General features: G+C 37.7%; 1 protein-coding gene across 1 annotated transcript in view; it reads left to right on the forward strand.

Annotated features, from left to right (window-relative positions):
- Positions 1 to 11,688: 11,688 nt before the first annotated feature.
- LOC148024876 (E3 ubiquitin-protein ligase BIG BROTHER-like) overlaps positions 11,689 to 19,458 on the forward strand; it is a 49,527-nt gene continuing 41,757 nt past the window's right edge. The window contains exons 1-3 of the mRNA XM_087694546.1: positions 11,689 to 11,830; positions 11,913 to 11,994; positions 12,080 to 12,117. Coding sequence (XP_087550672.1) covers positions 11,693 to 11,830; positions 11,913 to 11,994; positions 12,080 to 12,117 — 258 coding nt within the window. The 5' untranslated portion in view covers positions 11,689 to 11,692. The remainder of the gene's footprint in view (positions 11,831 to 11,912; positions 11,995 to 12,079; positions 12,118 to 19,458) is intronic.

The raw sequence follows: 19,458 nt of genomic DNA on the forward strand, positions 1-19,458 counted from the left end.
GCTTCAAGACAACAAAGTGCTTCAAAGCCACAATCAGCCCCATAAAGTGGAGCCTAAGCAAGGTGACAATAGATCCCAAAATAATCAAGCAAACAATGGCATGTTCATACCTATGGATCTTTTCAAGGAAAGAAAAGAAACAGGTCTATGTTTCAAATGTGGTGAAACGTATACGACAGATCATGCATCTAAGTGCACTTTCAAGAATGCCAAGGCTAAGAATTACAATATGATAGTACTTGAGGATGTGGATGATGAGGTTATTGATGAACCAACAGTAAGTGCACAAAATAAATTTAAAGAGCATGATGAGGATCTTGATCACAGTCAGTCTTATGAGGTTGTGGATGGATTTCCATTTGATGACTGGTTCAAAGATCCCTAATACACTTTGTATGAAGGGTACCATTCATGGAAAGGATATGTTTATCCTGATAGAGAGTGCCAATACACATAGTTTTGTAAATAAGTTAGTTGTGGACAGGCTACATGGCTAGCATTGGAGTTTCACCCTTTTTATGGCTATGTATGGCTACAAGATACCCCTACCCACAATTGTTTTCAGTGAGAAGATTAATCCTCATGGAAAGGAAGAATTGGAAAGAATGTAGGTCCTTCTTCAATAATGTAAGATGAATCTTAGAAAAGCTCAAGATCAAATGAAGGCATATACTGATGAGAAGAGGCGAGACCCCTTGGAGTTCTAAGAGGGAGAGTTAGTTCTATTGAAAGTACCAAGTCTCGATATTCTACTTTAAAGGATGGATCTAGCAATAAACTTGTTCACGTGTTTTATGGACCCTACAGGATCTTAAAGCGGATTGGAGACTTGGCATATCGATTGGAACTTCCCTCTTTCATAATGTATTTCACGTTAGTTAACTCAAACCCTTTTATGGTATCCAAGTGGAAATAGTTGATAAGCTACCTTCTATAGATGAAAAAGGACTTATTCAGTACATTCTTGAGGAGGTATAGGTTAGCGTGAAAAGAAGCTTTGCTCTTGCTCCATCATTGAGTATTTGATCAAGTGGAAGGGTTTACCACTTGAGGAAGCTCTTTGGAGGCCAAATTCTATTTTGGATAAGTTTCCTATCTATGGGATGCATTGGTGGTTGAGACATAGTCACATGGGAGACAGTTGTACTCTAAACATGGTCTGGATAGCATCCTATTTTAGAATAGATTTTACCCTTCCTAATTTTTAGCATTCAACCACCTACATAGGATCAAATTACTCTTTAATAGATATGTTTTGATATGTGGCACGCCCTATTTGGATACTTCTATCAGACATTTTTTTTTACATCAAGTTATCTATTCTTTACATAGGCTATTTCTTGAATATTTGAAGGCTTCAATTCCTTTTGAAGACATCTAGATAATGTATATGGCAGAGGCTTTCCTTTATGTCTTTATTTCAGCAAATATGTATTCCCTATATGATTTCTATCACATCTTTTTGTATAGCTGAAATCATAGTAGTACTCTATTTCATCCATCCTTCTTTGCCATTGTAAATTTATTTTTGTGGGCAAAAACCTTTGAGCAAGGATGGATTGTAAGAAGTTGGAAATACATGTATTAGTGAGAAAGAGTTATTAATAATACCTTGTCACATTGACATAGGTAAAAAATGTGTGAGACATATAAAATTTGGCATCTTTGATCATAATACAATTATTGCCTCTCATCTCACTTGCTTACACTCAGTTTTCATGGCTTCTCTCTCTTCTTTTCTATCATTCTAGTCTTTCTCTCTCCTCTTTTTCACTCTTTTGCTCTTCTTTCTCTCACCTATTAGCCCTCTCCTTGACAATAAGCCCAATATATATATATATTTTAAGTGGTTTAACAAGAATTGGTAAAACACGTTTATTATTGCTATTAGTTGAAGCTTTAACAAGATTTTATGTACATATATTTAAAGAAGAATATGATTTTGATCTTCCATTTAGTTTAGTTATGGCTTATACTAGAAAAGCTAGTTATAACATTGGTGAAACAACAATATATTCAACATTATGTATTCTAATAAACAATAAAGAAATGACTTCTTTAAATCAACTAGGTTTAAAAGAGTTATTTGATAAAATCTCATTAATTAAAAAAGAATATTTAACTCTACTAACAATAAAATGAAATCTATTAAACACCATTACAATCAACATTTTGGAGGTATTGTGATGTGTTGAATATGTGGAGACTTATATCAAATTGGACATATAAAGGACAAATAAATATTAGAACGAAATGAAGATGATATATTAATGCAAAAAGTATATGATTGTTTAGAAACACAAAATTTTGTTTTAGAAACTAAAGATATTCTATCTTTCGATATGCCTAAAAATATTAATCTTGGTGAGACCATTTAAAAAATGAGAGGTTTATTAAAAGAAATATTTGTTAAATATATATATGTGAAGTGAAATTTGCGCTACAAATATTAATATAGACAATAATATGTAAATGGAACAAATGAGATTTTTAAAACTATAAATACTAACAATAATATAAAAAATTTATGGATAGAATTTAACAATGATAAGGTTGGAAAAATAACAAGACGTAAAGATAAAAACTTATATAAGAATGAAATAAATAAATAATAGATGCCAATTTTTCAACTAAGTAAAGAAATTTAAGTTAATAATAATCCTCGACATAAAGTTGTTAGAAAACACTTTCCAATTAGACCATGTGCAACTTGAATCGTACATCAATCACAAGGTTTAATAATAAATAAACTTGCATTTGATTCAAATAATATTAAAGGACATGGTATCTAATATACAGTATTATCATGAATAAAAGATGTAATCATTTTAATATTATTATCATAAATTAAAATGATAATATTAATATTAATAAATATATCATTGATAAACTACTTAAAATAAGAAAATAAAATCTTAAAATTTCAAATTTTGATATACAAAATATAGATTTAAAATTATGTTCTTTGAATACATGTTCACTAAATAAACATATACTAAAAGTCAGTAGTTGTTGCTACTTAATAAATAGTGATATATTTTTTTCAAGAAATAAAAATATAAAATACTATATAATATTCAAATAATGATTTTATAATTTTGATTTATTTAATCATTCAAATAATAAAATATCATCTTTATAAAATAATAAATATATATTAAAAACTAAGTGTAAACTTATCAATACTTTATTAAGGTCTTAATCATTATCTTTCAAAAGATTTTGAAATTAATGTTATTTTATTAAAAATATTAATTTAACATTTGACCATATCAATAGTAATACGATATTAATTTTTGTAATTTAAAAAATATAAAGTATTAGATCAATTACATAAAAAATAATTATATATTTAATACAAATATATCATTTTATGAACAAACATAAATGAAAACTTGATTAAAATCAGTTTAATTCCAATGCATGGGTTCAATAATTTATGTAATAATTTACTTTTATACATATAAAATTATTTATGATAAATAAATAGCACACACATACATACATTTAAAAAGATTATACACTTTTATACATGTTAATAATCTATATAAGAATATATGAGTAAATAATTTATTATACACACACACACACACACACACAATAAAGAGTAGAATTTGGGACATATAAAAGGGCAAAGGACACATGTATAGGATATCAACTTTTTACACAATAATATAACTTTGTTCTTATTCTCTCTCTGGCTCATGTCCTTTTGTTGGGGGTAAAGGCGCCTCTGCCTAGCTGCCCGTGTATTACTACATTGACAGTCACCGCCACTGCACACTACAGGTGGCGGGTGTCCGTCACCATCACTTTATTCTTTATTCTTTTAGTGACAATTTGAATAAAGGAAGGCCCGGTCACACATTGTGACTGTTGGAGTTCCCATTTCTAGTCTCTCCCTTTCTTGCTCTTGCTCTCCCGCCATAGCTCTCGAGTCCAACCTTCGATCCTTCGCTCCCTTTCACCTTTCATGGCTTCTAGCCATCTCTCTTTTCTTCCTTGTCTTTCTTACTCCATTTCTAGTATTTCTCTCTCCTCGTCTAAACTTTCTCTCTCCTCTGCACTCTTCTTCTCTTTCCTACAGTCTTCTCTCTCCTCTTTCTCTTTCCTCTCATGTAAATAGTAGAATCACGGGCATATAAAAGGGCAAAGGATACATGTATGGGATATCAATTTTTTACACAAGAATACAACTTTGTCCTTCTTCTCTCTCTAGCTCCTCCTGTCCTTTCATGGCTTCCAATCATCTCTCTTCTTCTTTCATGTCTTTCTTTTTCCATTTCTAGTATTTCTCTCTCCTCATCTAGACTCTCTCTCTCCTCTACACTCTTCTTCTCTCTTTCTTGTAGTCTTCTCTCTCCTCTCAGGTCCCTTCATGACAAGTGGTATCAGAGCTTCTCAGGTTCTTGATCCAGTTAGTCATATCTCTTTTAGTTCTCCCCTTTAAGTCACACAAATCCAAGAAACTTTCTGGTACACAGGTACAAACATAGACAAGGAGCTGCAATGAAGTGATCAGAGGTCCATAGACTAAAAGATAGCAAGCCTGGAGCATTAATGGAGTCTTGGACCAAGTTTTGTGGCAAGAAAGCTAAAGTTAGCAGCTCATTGGTCATTTCATACCATTTTTTAAGGTGTTTCTCTTTAAGCAGAGGTAATAGGAGTTAGAAGGGAAATAGCTACTGTTACTTTAAGGGGAGAGTCTTTTTCTCTCTTTCTTTTCAAGCTCCTCTTAGGCTTACAAGGAGGAGATCAACCCATGCTTCCTTCTATCTTCTCCCAAAGGTCAAAGGGACATTGTCAAAGCTTTCTAACCATCCCAGGTATCATTCCAAGACAGGTTTGTGCCTTCTTCTCCTCCATCTCCATCTTCTTCTTCTTCTTCTTGTGTTTATTCATTGTTTCCTCCCCTTCATTACTACTCCCCTTTTGCCTTGCCCTCTTTCCTCCTAATGCCTCTCTAAAGAACCGGTGTAATTTCGACCTCTTTATGACTGTTGCATTTGTCTCTCAGCACAACTGGTGCAATGTCTCCTTTTATGATCGCTGCTTCTGCCTCTCTGCAAAGATGGTGCAATTTCTTCTTCATTTCATTGTGATCACTTCATCTATTCTTCTGGTCCACCTTCAAAACTGGTTGAATTTCTTCCTCATTGCGATTTCAGAATCTTTCCTAATCCTCTACCTACAAAATCGGTGTTCTTTTTTCATTATGAGGAGGAATATAGGCAATTTCTTGATGGACATGGCCATTGTTGTGCTCCACCTATGCGGAGCTGGAGACATCTACTGCAAGATTAGGAGAGGAAGGTTGACAACCGAGACAATCGACATTGACAGAAGTCAGGAGGGAGAGGCGCTCAATGAGGCAAGAGCCACAGACTCCCACGATCTTCTGTGACGGATTCTTCAAACATTTTGCGAGCTCAAAGCTCATTTGCCTTTGCAATGGATGTGATACATGGTCTGCTTGTTCTTGGCTTGGTAAGTCACATACACATTGTTTCTCTCGGGCCTTACTAAGGGTGCAAGGTCTATAGAGAGTAGGGAAGTTGTACAAACCCGTGCTGTTGAGCTTGAGTTGTGGTCACAAGCTGGGCCTACATCACAAGCTAGGTCTGCATTTTCTCTATCAAAGTATGAACATTGGAGCACATATTCATGGTGGTAGCATAACTAAGGAAGACACAATTATTGACGCAAAGTAAGGGGGGCTTCAAGAGTTTGACAGTCAGTACCTTCACTAGCATTGACCCTAGTTCATCTTGAAGGGTCTAGTTGGTCAAATTGTGCTTCTACTTCAAGCTTCATCATAGACATGCCTCACAATCAAGAAGTTTCTGTTGATCCAAATCGTGTTGAGAGCATGATTATAGAGATCTTAGAGCTTGAGCAAGACATGACATATGCATAAGAATGATTGAGACTAACATATAATTGCAGCACAGTTGAGAACTTGATGTAGAAATTAGCAATGAGAAGGACTTCTTCAGGTTTTCATAAGGGCCTGAGGGAGTCTTAACATTGTTGAGGCAGGGTGATGAATCTAATAGTGATGTCATAATGCTTGGGATGGCTTCCTTTTCACGAACACATAGAGATATTGCATCAATTGCAGACTAGAGGTGATTAGACAATGATTGACCTTCCACAAAAGCCACACTGTATGCAACAATAAACTTGTCACCATCACATGTAGTATCAAGGGCAATTAGAGCCATATATGTAGCATGGATAGCATCATCAACAATTTCGATTATTGTTCCTATTAAACATGCAAGTTTTTTTTCATTTGGACTGAGTACTACAATGCACTAAAGAAGATCCTCATGAATCAGTGCTTTTGCATCACTTGCATCCATTATGACAGGATACATTTGCTCCGTCTACAATGATAATCAAATTCTAGCTAATTGGTTGTAGCATGACAACAACATGGCCTATGGAGATAGAATTTGAATTGAGATGTTTGAGCTTTATACCAAAAGATGATAGAGCATCAAGTATCAATGTTCCATGAGATCTTTTATATTGAATCTAGACCATTTAGAAAGATGGTGCAATTTATTTCAGAATTCATTGCAGATTGCAATTGATCAACCACCTTACTATTAATCAAATTTCACATGGTAGATTGCAGTTGATTAGCCACCTTCCTAAGCCCAAAATTATCACATAGGGATCTCAGAGTGAGCTTTCCTACCAAAAGTAAACCCAGTCTTCTTTGGTGCACCAAGCTCTTCATCAACCTTGTAATTTTTGTTGCTTTCAAAGGACATAGGATGGAGCGTTGCAACTTTTACTGCATTCAAAGGAAATAGGACAGGCAAATGAATTTTGTAGAAGCTTAAGGGCATGTACTTCCAAAGAAAGTTGAACTACCATTGTCAAACATTTCAAATTCTAGCAATTCTTAGATAAGAGCAGCTCTTGGAATAAGAATCCCCAAATTCTGTCAATGTTTTGTAGGAGATTGCTCAAAAGAGAGTAACAAACTATTGGAATTCAAGTCTTTGTTGATTATCATAAAGGAGTTGCAAATCTTTGTTGAGATTCTTTTAAAAAAAGGGAGATTCTTGAATATAAGAGGAGTAGATTTATAAGCTGTCAAGCTATTTTGCCAATTCACTCAAGCTGAGTTGTATCCTCTAGCAAGCCATCAATACTTCAGATTCAAGATAAGACCATTTGAATGCATTAGTCCATGTACTTCCATTGAAATTTAGTCTTATTATCACTAAGTTCAAGGGGTTCAAGCAATCTTGGCACCATGATTTGTTAGTAGAATCTGCATTGTCATGCAAGGAAATTCTAGCAATCAATTGCTATTATGTGTGGTTGTGTGGCAGTAGCAATAGTAGAACTAAGTCAAGCATGTAACAACAACAGTAAATCTGAGGAGACCTGAGTCAAGCAGATAGCAACAGTAGCTTAACTAAGCCAAGCAATAGTAGCAACAGTAAAAGCGAGTCAAGACTGAAGTCAGAGAAGTGATGTATATTCTGAGCCTCCTATGGGGCCATGCCTCCATATACTGGTACTTAGCTAAGAGGGTGTAGGCTTTCTTCTTCATATATTGTGCAAAGAGCAACTTGCATATAATATGCAAAGTAACCTGCACAACAACATTCAGAAATGGGATTTCCTAGCGAATCAAGGCTTCTAGGATCTTGCATACCCTAAGGCATTGACTAATTTCCAAGGTCTTGCATACCCTGATGCAGTAGTTGGTGTTGCACTTGGGGGTGGGCCAACAAATCAAGAAATGAGTAGTAGAAATATTATGGGTATCAATCGAGAAATGGAATGCAATAAGTTAGTTGTTCACATGGTTGACATGATTGATGTATTGGCATATGCAATCATGGATTTTGATGCAATCACGATGGCAGTTGAAGTAGATGCCGTCCGAATAGAATGAGCACTTGTCAAATACTTGGTTTCTCATATGGATCAATTGGTACAGCCATGCATCTTGGAAGCTCTCATCAATCTTTATGGTAATGTTATTTTGCAAGAGGGTTTGGTGCATGTACATGAAAAGCATATGTTGGTTGTATCAATTGATATGGTTGATACAATAACTCAACAAGACTTATTGCAATCATTGCTAAATATGTACATCAATGAGTATAGCCAATCACCCTCTCATGGATACCATTATCTATATGGGCATCAATATGACTATGAGTAGTAGTCATGTCCTTCTCAGCCATATGCTTCTCATGAATACCTTGGACAACAATATAATTATTCTATTGCTGATCTATATAGTGATGATGTGGGCAACATTGTGTCTAGAACCCGTAAAGCTCAACAACTAACCAACGATCAAATTAGAGAATTGCATGCTCAAGGGTAATGTTATAGATGTGTTGAACCGATGTATTTTAATCACAAAGATATGTGCAGAGCAAAGAATGCAAGGATATTTGTGGTACTTGAATATTCATATGAAGAGGATAAAGAAGTCATGCTAAAGAAAATTTTGATGTTGATTAAGAGGAAGATAAAGGGTTTAAAGCTACAGCCTGTGAAGCTTCCGATGAGGAAGACCATGACCATGGGCTTCTATTTGATTCAATTGCTTATGCTTTCGTGGATTCATTAGTACATGCATATTATTTCATGAGTGATGATATCTCTGATTTGGTGGTCATGATTTTAATGCATGGACAGGATGTCACCTTTCCTTTTGACCTAAGAGGCTAAGGACTAGACTTAACTCTTTGCATGGACTAGCATTACTTTGGGAAAGATGTCCTTACTTTCAGAATTTTGAGACAATATCATCCTAACTAGTGGGCTTTGTTTCCTTGCAAAATAGATCTCTGTTTTGGGCCAGCTTTAATGCTAATTAATGTCAAAGATGCGTGAGTCATATGGGCTGAAATTACTTAAAAAGAACTTCGTCTGGAGTTATAGCATGTTTGATTCAAATAAGCCAATCCAAAGTTATTATAGATTTAGTACAGCAAGGTCTGTAGTGGACAACATAGAGTCTCCATCTGGGAGGAGCTCTTAATGGCAACATTTTGGTCCAAGATTTCATTTTGATATTTCTAAATGGCTATCAATGCTTTATACTTGATTCTCAACACTCTAGTTGTACCTTTGTAAATCCTTGAAGATTAGGCCAATTTATTTTTAGTCCATGCAAAGTACTTTGCCCCTTTCCACCACTTGGCAATTTGTAATAAGACCCATTTTTGTTTTTGAGGACAAAAACATCTCAGTGGGGATGGAGTTTAAAGAGTAGAATCAAGGGCATATATAAGGGCAAATGACACATGTACAAGATATCAAATTTTTACACAAGAATACAACTTCGTCCTTCTCTCTCTAGCTCCTATCCTTTCATGGCTTCTATCCATGTCTCTTCTTATTCCCTTTCTCTCTCCATTTCTAGTCTTTCTCTCTCCTTGTCTAGAATTTCTCTCTCCTCTGTACTCTTGTTCTCTCGTTCTTGCAGTCTTCTATCTCCTCTCAGGTCCCTTCATCACACACACACACACACATACACACACACACACACACACACACACACACACACACACACACACATACAATTATACTATATTTCTAGATTTTTATTAACATCAATTTAATTTTTATAATTGATTTTAACTCATAATTATATATCTATAATAATAAATACATAAAAATTTAATATATTTAATTATGATATTCTAAATGTAATATAAAATTAATATTATATTTTAAAATTGATGTGAATATAAATATTTGTAACTAATTTTTAAATTAAAATATTTTTTACTTATTACAATCATTTTTCAAAAACTCTATGTTGTTTATAGATAGTTAAGGATTATTGCGATCAACAGATACTTCAAGAAATTATATATACTAATATGACTAGGAAATATGCAAACGATCAATTTATTATAAAAATCGATAATGGATGATCTGACACTTGTTGAAGAACTAACAAATAATATAAAATGGGATATACTGAAAAAAACTCGAGGAATCCTAGTCGATCGAAGTTCAAATTAAGGATAAAACTCAATGTACTGGTAACCTTCTATTCATCTAATTAGCAACTCATTGAAAGTTGATGAACCACTATATTTACAACTTACTATTGGGATCTCAAAAAGCTATCATTATTATCATAATAGTACGATACAAATTTTGAAGCAAATGGATTTTGAAGACTTTAAAGCCAACTTTCTTCCCCTCTATAGTATTATGAAGCTAGAATTCAATGAGTTGGATAAAAAAGAAATTGAAAATTGCCAGCTAAAAGATATTCATTTGAATGATTATCCAATAGATGTAATCTTTTTGTAGATCTTTGAAACAAAATATAAACAAAAGCTTCAATCTTGATATAGTAATGTTTTGTATTATCGACACCCATACATGCCAATTTTACCATCTCAAAAGCATTCCTCCAACTCAACTATATCTTTTCAATTTTCAAATAGACTTTTAAATATTTGAAGCTTTATTGCATTCCATATGTACATAATAAAGCTCAAGTAGTTACTACATTTAGTATTGATGTCTACTTTTTATGTTGCAATGTATTTGTGAGATTTAATGCTTTATAATATAACATATTGTGATATTTTATGCTTTGTGGTATAAATTATCATTGCAAACCGTGAATACTATTTGTAAATTTTACAATATGAAATGTGATAAAAGTTTCAATCTTGATGTAGTAAAGGTTACAATAGCTTCTATAATCCAAATACTAGGCGCTCCGTGCACTTAGTTTTCTCCTAGTACTTCATGCGAAGGTTGGCGCTACACAATAGCTTAAGTTAGATGCTTCACACCAAACTTTGAAGCACCAATGTACTATCGATGTCTACCTTTTACACAGATGCAAAAGTCAAGGGGCGCACCGTGCACCATGTGGTGACTTGGATGGGTAGTGTGGGAAGGGCTCCGCGTGCGGCACGTGCCTCCCCTAGGTTAATATTAGTGTAGATGCATTATTAATATCTATACATGTCAAGTTTGCTATCTCAAAAAAGTTTCTTAGACTTGAATATATAATTTCAAATTTTGTTATTTGCATTTTCGTCGCTTTAAACGTCGGTATAAGGCCTATATATTGTAGTGTATATTAATATTAATTTATATTATATTGCACAGATGCAAAAGTCAAGAGGCGCACCGTGCACCATGTGGTGACTTGGATGGGTAGTGTGGGAAGGGCTCCGCGTGCGCCACGTGCCTCCCCTAGGTTGATATTAGTATAGATGCATTATTAATATCTATACATGTCAAGTTTGCTATCTCCAAAAAGTTTCTTAGACTTAAATATATATGTTCAAATTTCTAGTAGACTTTAAAATCTTCAAAGCTTTATTATATTCGATATCTATATAACGCATATCAGGTGGATATCATATTTACTATTAATATCTATCTTTTCTTCATAATATGTTTTTGAGATTCGATGCTTTGCATTATAGCATGTTGTGACATTCAAGACTTTGCAACATAAACTATCATTACAAACCATGAAAAATACACATGAATTTCTAAGATTGAATATCAAAAGATTGGTTTGATATACATATCATTATTCTAGATAGAGAAAGTTTTCAAGAATACACTTGCAAAAACTTATTAAAAATAATAGCGCAAAGTATTTTTTTTTGATTGTTGTAAAGAAAATAAATTTATCTAAAAAAATCCTAAAAACGTAATGGCAGGACCATATTCATCAGAAGATGAACTGGTTATAAACCAGGAAATGTTCTTTGCCTTCGAATCGGGGGGTCTGCAGCTTATCATGGCTCACCATGCGTGGCTGGACGGTGGCAACACTTCCGTGCAAGAGCAGGTAAGAAATCTGCTCGCGGTTCTCTCTTTTATCAAGCCAGACCTGCAACAGTCTTGGCTTACCTTTGTTGCTTGCCACACAGGTGAGAAGAGATGCAGTGCTCGCTAGGACCTTGCAAGATGAAGAACAAATCATCTCGATGATGACTTCTCGGGACTCTAAGGGTCAGATATGATGTTGCTGCTTGTAGATTCTATGCGATGGCATAATCGAAATTCTAAGCGGGATTTTCACCATTGAATTCTGCAGCGGCGGAGGAGCACCGGGGAGGAAGCAGCTCTAGACTGGTATGTGGTAGAATGCTTCCAGATATTTACATACTTGGGGGGGGAATCGAAAGCGTAACCTCTCATTGATTGATGTAGTAACCGAAGCTTAAGCATGCACCTGTTTTCACAGAAGGTCACACCCTCATCTTAAAGATTGATAGGCTTGCCTTTATTAGTCGAACCTTGATTCTCCTGAGGCATGGCTGCTAACAGCTGATTTATTGTGCGTTCAAACTCTCTAAGAGTTTCTTTTTATTTCGATTCTTCTTAGCCATGGCTACTTAGGAGCCGATTTATTGTATGTTGAATTTACCTAAGTGTTGCTTTCCGTGCTGCCTTCTTCACTCTGCAATTCTATGTGATATGAAACGCACGCTACGACTCATTTCCACCCGGCCTGTGAGTAAATTCCTGCCTAGCCTGTGGCATATGAATCTTATGTACCAGTATGGCAATTTTATCCACGTTACATCTGTATGGAGTCTACCGTGGTATGCTTGTGACATAGGTAGCATGGGGATGCGACACAGTCCATGGGACCTGAAGACTAGTAGAAAATCCCTGAGTTCAATGGTGCATATAGAATAGGATGATTTGCAAGTTATTGCCATGCTTGCCTCTCCAAGGTTTTGCTCTTGGATGCAGGCTTGATGTGAGGGCTTTGAACATCCTTGCCTCTAGGGCCAGGGTGGAGGTGGCTGAAGGATTGGGTGTTGAAGTCTGTCATACTCAAATGGATCCTGAAATGCAGCAACAATATGAATTTGTTTGATGAAGAAGGTGGCAGTAGTGTAGTCCACTCAGAAGGCTGTAAATGCAGATTAGGCTGGAGGGATGGTGATGTCAGCTGTTTGCCAGCTTTGAAGGACTGTGCGGCACCAAGGTGGCCTGCCTGGCAGCAAAACACATGTATGGGGATAGTTGAAGACCTCCAATCAGTAAAACACAGGCTGGAACAGGTCACAAAGTGAGATGATCATGTGGGCAGCTGAGTAGAGTCCTAAACCAGTAGGATGGTAGCTGAAAACTGAAAACACGAATGCTGTTCACCATGGAGTGGTACCACTTGAGCGATGCCCTCGTGGGGGATTTGCTCACTTGCCCAAATGTCCTTTGCTAAGAATGATCGTTAAGATGCAAATGCATGATGATACAAAGGTATGAGTAAGTCAACACAATGACCAAGATCTTGTAAGTAGTAAGAGAATGATACCAACCCCTCTCACCATTAGATGATGGAAAGGAGAAGTAAGCACCTCCTCTTGCTCAGACATATTGATGCTTGGTTGGGGGGGGGGGGAGGGGAGGGGGAGAAGCACCTAAAGAAGATTAAAGGAGTTGTCATGGGGATGTAAAACTTATCTCCTTTTATCCACAAGGAGGAAAGGGAGAGAGGCACCCAAAAAAGATTAGTGAAGTCATCACAAGGATGTGAAATTTGATGCTTTGCTAGCATTTGATTAAGTTGTTAATCAAATGTGCAAATGTGAGCTGCATATGTGATGTGCAAGTTAGTCATTTCAAAATGTTTGGCCAAGGACCCTCAGATATCGGTTTGTGCCAAAGGTAAAAGTTGTAATAGGTTGTACGGGTTAGGTACTAGGTGGTGCTTGTGTGACATATTTTGGCGTGGTGACATTAGGAACTAGGCATTAATTGATTAATTAATGCTAGTTCAAGGGCTAATTAATGCTTAGGATTGTTTGGATGATAATTTGCCTAGCCAATTTAATTGTTGAAACTTGATTGATACATTAAATTTTTTGAACTAGAAATAATAATTACATTAATTTTCAGAATTAAATTTTTGAAAAGTAATTTAATTTGGCTGAAAGTAGCTGGAAATGCAATTAGAAGACTGTTGCTTGGCAGAACTTGCCCATGCAAGTGAGAGGAGGTTGGTGGAGGAGAAAGAGTCATTGTGGTTGGTTCGAGTTGGAGAATAGACTGTTGAAGCACATTGCCAACTGATTTGAGACTTTTTCAGCTAGTAGGAGCAGCAACCTTGGCGATAGTGGTTCCAAGTGCTTGTGCAGTAGACGACAACTTGGGCAAGGAGAATTTTGCTTGGCAACAGCTTCTAGTTGGTTGTAGGTGAACGATCTTCAGACTGTTTTCACCAGTCAACAACAATATTCAGCCATTTGTTGCAATAAAAGTGTTAAAAGAGGACGTGGAATTCCATTGCTTTGTTTAGCATTTCATTTCAAGTTAATCAAATATGCAAATGTGACTTGCACATGTGAGGCGCACGTCAATTATTTCACAGTGGGACCTAGGATCTCGAGATATCACTTGGAGAAAGATACAAGCTCCCATGTGTTATTTGCATACAGAGACTTCATCTCTTCTTGCATAGCAAGCTTCCACTTTCTCTTGTTTTCACATGATTGTGTCTCTCTAGATGTCAGAGGCTCACCTTTATCAGTTAATAAAATGTAATCCAAAGATGGCTAAAACCTCTGTGGCTGCCTTCTGACACATGTAGACCTTCTTACCCAATGATTTGTATTGTTAGGCAATGGGCCTACATCCTTAGGTATGTGCACACCATTACCTGGTGGCTGATTTTCAGCATTTTCTTGTTGCTGTAACCTATTTTCAGCATGTTCTTCTTGATGTCCTATTCCATCCCGTGCATCTATTTGCTGTCCATTATCTTTTGGCTGTAGCACAATAGGTTGCTACTCATTTTGAGGATCAAAAGAAACAAAATCTTCAGCTAATGGCTGGTTGTTCATGCTGAAATTTGACCTTCTTTTTGTCAAGGTCACCTTCTTGTGTAGCATGTTTCAACAACTTTGCCTCGTTAAATACTACGTTTTGGTTGTATACTATCTTCCTACCCTGAGGAAGCCTGTTACAAGATATGTCATGGACATCGACCATGTAGCCAAAAAGAAGCAGAAGAAGACCAAGGAAGCCCAAGTCAAAAAGTAAATGAAGAAGCTCATTCTACCAAGGCAGGAAAAGTGGAGGAGAAGGCAAGCTAAAAAAAAAGGTGGGAGAGCATCGAATATTCTAGCAAGGCTCTCTTAAGGATGAAGAAGGTCCCCTCAAGGATCAAGGGCTCTCTCAAGGATCAAGGAGAACCTTGGAAGGCTCTCACAAGGAAAGTGCGGAGCGCAATATAATTCATTTTATAAGAGCGGTAGACTCCCTCTTGTGCAAATTGTAAAGTCTAAACGGACATAGGTGAAGGTAGAAGGGAATAGGGAAAGAGGACCTTTGCAAGGTGCCCGGTCATGTAAAAAAGGGGATGGGTGTCGAAGGGATATAGGGCTTGTATATAAACCTGAAAAGTGAATGAGGAGCTCATTCTTGATGTGTGGCAAAAGTGGTCTCTTCTTCTTTTCTTCTTCTCTTCTTCTCTTCTTCTTGCTTGCTTGTGTGTGCTTGAGAGAAAGTGTGAGTGAGTGAGGGAGTATGTGAGGGTGAGGGATCTTGGAGAAGAAGTTGTCCATCATCTCCTCTCTTCTTCTTCTTCTCTTTTCTTCTCCTCTTGTCTTGCACGCGGCTATGAAGGATGGAGCTTGAAAGAGGAGGCTTGAGGTTGCTTGAGCTTGCATCTTGAATCGTGGAGCTACCGGCTTGCTTGAGGGAGGATGCTACTCATTCGGGCATCAAGGTAAGCTCACTACACTCTGTAAGATTGAAGATGCGTCGGCTAGGTGAGAGATAGCCATTTGTGCTCACTTGAAATGCTTGAAGCAATAAGCGGTCCGCGGGTCTTGGTGTCATGAGGACATGTATTTTTGAAACCTCACTTAACACGTGGATCAATTTTTAATCACATGATTAAGTAAATGTTGCACATGTGAGGTGCAACTGGGGTTAGAGTAAATTTATGAGCCCGGGATCCGAGAAAATCACGGGATATCAAAGGCAAAAGTTGCTTTAAGTTCTGTCGCACATGTACTTGGTGGTATTTGGTGCTAGTTGTTAGCCTAGGTCATTCATTTGGCCATAAGTGTCAGTTGGCGACACTAGAGAAGTGGCATTTAATGGTACCTAACGCCAATCTGATGTTCAAAGATGGTGTAGAGACACTTGGGAATGGAAGTTGCCTAGCCAATTTAATTATTGGCCAATCAGATTATTTTTCAGAGCATCGAAATAATTATTAGATTAATTTTCAGCATTTAAAGACTGAAAATTAATATTTAAATATGGATAATGCTGAAAAAACCATTTGAAAAGGTTGCCACTTGTCAAAAATGCCCATGCAAGGCTGAAAAACGTCTTTAGAAGCTGGAGAGAGGCATTTTTAGTATATTCAACCTGCAAGAGAGAGGGAGGAGATGCTGCTGGTCTGATTTGTAGCCATTGGAGGAGCTTCTGAGGTAGCTAGGGGCAGAAGAAAACCAATCAACAACAAGTGGCAGCATGTACAGGTTGTTGAGACAAGGCAGCAGCAGTAAATGACTGATTTTCTTCGGCTCTTTGCATCTACAAGCTGTTGTGGCAGGGCAGCAGCTGCATTTGACTGATTTTTAGTCATTCTTCGCGACAAAACTCTGAATTTTCTCTCTCTACAGCTTTCTCTCTCATTTCCCAGCCATTTCACAACCTTGCTTCGAAGATCTCAGCATTTGGACCCTTGGAGGCTGAGAAATTGCAAATTTCTTTGCTGTAAACCCTAATTTACAGCAAAAGCTAGGGTTTAGCAGCAGTCTCGGGAAGCGTGCTAGAAGTTGGAAGCTCCAAGACTTGGATTTTTCAGGGTTGAAGGTGAATTTCATCTAAATTCAGGTGGAGGACTAGTTAGCCATTGAATTTGGGGCAGTTCCATTGTCCATGAAGTGGGTGAATGCCAATTAAGCGTCCGAATCAAGGGGCAAATCAATTTGAAGACTTGTTGGTCACTTTGGATACCAAGGAGAGTTTGGATTGCGAAGGGGATCAGGAGAATCCCATTGTAAATCAACTTTTTCTTCAATAAAACTAAAGAAATACCGAAAGGTGCACCAATTTTGGGGCCAATCGGATGTGCATTGTCCAAGATCAGTAGGTAAATTTGTATTTTTCAGAATTGCATTAATTGTTTGCTGCTGTAATTAAGTTGTAATCAGGGATTTACCACCCATCCATGGAAGGAAGGTTAGTTACACTTGACGGTTGAGCGTGAACTCCCACTACATTTTGGTTCCGTTGCCAAGACCAACGGATTCAAGCTTGAGCACTTGCACACCTCAAATCGAGCGTTGAAGTAGGGTTGCATCCTCGAACCGGTGCTTGAGATAGGTAGGAGATTTGGGGTTTTTAATCTTCAAAACAAGTAAGTATTTGGAGTTTTTGATGAGTAGACAAGTAGGATAAATCATTTCAGCATTTGGGTTTTGATTTTTGCTGCATTTAGAGTAGAATAGAATCAAGAAATCAAAGCAAGTCATTTGAGTGTTTCTACTATAAATAGACCCAAAACAGGGCAAAATCAAGGGGAAAATGGGCTTGCAATCCATTGACAAGGCATAAGCACTAACGGGGCAACACTTGGGCATTAGGACAAGGGTTTAAGATCCAAGGAAGGGGGGGTGGAAGGCTCATTTTTAGCTTCTATAGTAGAGAGAGAGAGAGAGAGAGAGAGAGAGAGAGAGAGAGAGAGAGAGAGAGAGAGCTTTGGGCGAATTGATCGGCTTCCACAGGAGTTTTTCGCTCGGATCAAGTATGTAGAAATCTTTTTTTGTATTTATCCTTGGGTTCTAGAGCTCCTTGCATGTTTGTCTGACCAAAATCGTTGCCACGAATCGAATTTTTGTCATCGTTGTCTGTGTGCCACCGGAATCGGACATGTTTCACTGGGTCCCATTCCTATAATCGGACAATCGGATGGCCGATTTTGTCCATTTGCACAATTGGACGCATCATAATGACGGTTCGATTTTGGGAAATCGGATCACTTAGACATCACCTAACCCGTCCAATCGGACACTTGACCTGTCCGATCAGACACGTGACCCGTCCGATTCGGAGATCGGATTCACGCAACTCGGACTCCCCAAAATCGGATTACCTGGGAATCGGACATAAAGAATTGAATCAGTCTAAATCGGACTCGGCGAAAATTGAACTTGGTAGAATTGAATCATCCTCACTCGGACGTTCGATTATGAGAATCGGACATTGTCAAATTGGACCAAAGTTCTGACAGCAGAAATTGACAAACCTAGCGCATCCCGGGCGAAGCAAAACACCTCCGGCAATCGGGGAAGGCTTCGAAAGCCTTATGGACGAAATTAACCCTAGAAATCGCAGTCAGACGGCTAGACACGACCGTGACAGTCATGCCAGCTTTTAGTTCCTATTAGAGCCGTGAAATTGACCCCCATACTTTCATTTGACCCTGATTGAGCTGATAGTGTAGCACAAACCCTAGAGACCAGAGAGAGCGGCCGGTGATTGAGTATAAAGTCCTATTTGGCCGAGAACTTAGACCGGAGTGGGGAAGTTGCATTCATTATCTTGTGTTCGCATCCACATTGTTTTCAACACTTGAAGTGCACTTGGAAAAACCGAAAGCCTGATTTCGCACAGTGCATGGAAAAGAGCACCACGTACACCACTAGTATTTGAGTGCCCGTAACATTTAGGATTGCCTTAAATAACAAGACACTTGCGCCCAAAATAAGATAGGTTGATCGAACCTACTAATAGGAGATGACTCTCAAACCAGATGGGGAATCAAGCAATCCCAGTTGGTAGGACCAAGTTACAGACAACACGGAAGGCCAAATGCATCGAGGGAGCAATACCATTGGGAGCGCGACACTGCTCGACTTGATCAACCTCATTTGACAATTTAGTGGATCAGGAGATAGTAGATATGGCAGAGCCTAGTGTAAGCCGCGAAAACGAGGAGGCTTGACCTGGGAGATTTTCCGGTCAAAATCCAGCGAATGGTGAATGAATATGATTTACAAACCAAGCTGGATCACCATGGCAGACCATCACAAGACATCATAGTGGAACTCAAGGAGGAAAGGAAGGTGGCGCAGAAGGCCTTGCAGAGCATAGTGGCATACAACCAGCAGTAGATGACTAGGAGATTGCGGCGGGAGATTGAGATGCGAGAGGTCCAACGCGTGCTAGCCCTAGCGAATAAATATCGAACAGGATCGCACGCAGAGAGGGAAAGAGTGCTAGAGGCAGACTTAACGCTGAGCGAGCTTTGCATGAAGCGACTAATAGACGACACGTCGGTAGAGCAAAGCGCGGTAGTACTAGCAACATCGGTGCTTACAAGATTAGGAGTTACCCAGGGCTCCAAGAGCCAATTGAGGATCCTTGTAGTTGCGAAACAACTAGATAAGTACCAGCCGAGCAACGACTTGTACAGTTTTGTAGAGTAGTTCGAGCAGG

This window comes from Lygodium microphyllum, chromosome 15 (genome assembly GCF_053477565.2).
Source record: "Lygodium microphyllum isolate KBCC chromosome 15, Lygodium_microphyllum_v1.1.10, whole genome shotgun sequence".
Lineage (NCBI taxonomy): Eukaryota > Viridiplantae > Streptophyta > Polypodiopsida > Schizaeales > Lygodiaceae > Lygodium > Lygodium microphyllum.